The sequence below is a fragment of the Microtus ochrogaster genome, chromosome 19, assembly GCF_000317375.1.
Source record: "Microtus ochrogaster isolate Prairie Vole_2 chromosome 19, MicOch1.0, whole genome shotgun sequence".
NCBI classification, from domain to species: Eukaryota; Metazoa; Chordata; class Mammalia; order Rodentia; family Cricetidae; genus Microtus; species Microtus ochrogaster.
In genome coordinates this window covers 52,571,666-52,572,368 of record NC_022021.1, presented here as the reverse complement: position 1 = coordinate 52,572,368, position 703 = coordinate 52,571,666, and the positions used below count along the sequence as shown (strand labels likewise).

Below are 703 nucleotides of genomic sequence, written 5' to 3'. Positions count from 1 at the left end.
GCTCCAGGAGTGGTAGAGAGAAGGTGAGTGGGAGTGGACGCGAATGGCCGGGTCACTAGCAGCTGCTACCACAGGCCATACTGCGCCCAATGGGGCTGTCTGAGGGAGGGTCCAGAGCAGAGCGAGGTTGCACAGAGCCGGTGGGGTGGGTTAGCGTGGGTGAAACCGCTCAGACACAGCTTTAGACGCAGCTCATGCTCCGCCCCCTTCCTGGCTGGGCCCGCCCCTTGCAGCGTTGGGCCCGGCCAGCCACTTCACCGTACTGCGCAGGCGCAGCGCGCGAGCGTCGGGTTTGAAGCTATGGCGCCAGGACAGCGGTTGGTCTTGTGCGAGGAGACCGTCCGGGAGCGCAGCGGCCTGGGTCCCCACCGGGACCTGGGTGCGTGTGGGGACGACTCCTGGGGCTCAGGGTGTCCCCCGGGAGGGCTGCCTGGTCTGCTAAGTCGGCCTCAGTGCGCATGCCGCTTCGCCGAGAACGGTCTCGGCCGGGTGGTGGGGGGCGGGTTGTGGGAGAGGGCGAGGCTGTCCCTGAGAGCCTGGGGATCGGGCCTGTGTGTACATGTGTGATTGATAGTGTGTATATCTGTGATAGTGTGTATATGTGTGATTGATAGTGTGTATATGTGTGATGGTGTGTATATGTGTGATTGATAGTGTGTATATCTGTGTATGTGTGTGATAGTGTGTATATGTGTGATGGTGT

The 703-nt window shown here is 61.2% G+C and overlaps 1 protein-coding gene across 1 annotated transcript in view; it reads left to right on the top strand.

Annotated features, from left to right (window-relative positions):
* The first annotated feature begins 281 nt into the window (after positions 1-281).
* The window catches only part of Cep72 (centrosomal protein 72), a 25,800-nt gene continuing 25,378 nt past the window's right edge, over positions 282-703 (top strand). The window contains exon 1 of the mRNA XM_005356723.3: positions 282-379. Within this exon, the coding sequence (XP_005356780.1) occupies positions 301-379 (79 nt within the window). The 5' untranslated portion in view covers positions 282-300. The remainder of the gene's footprint in view (positions 380-703) is intronic.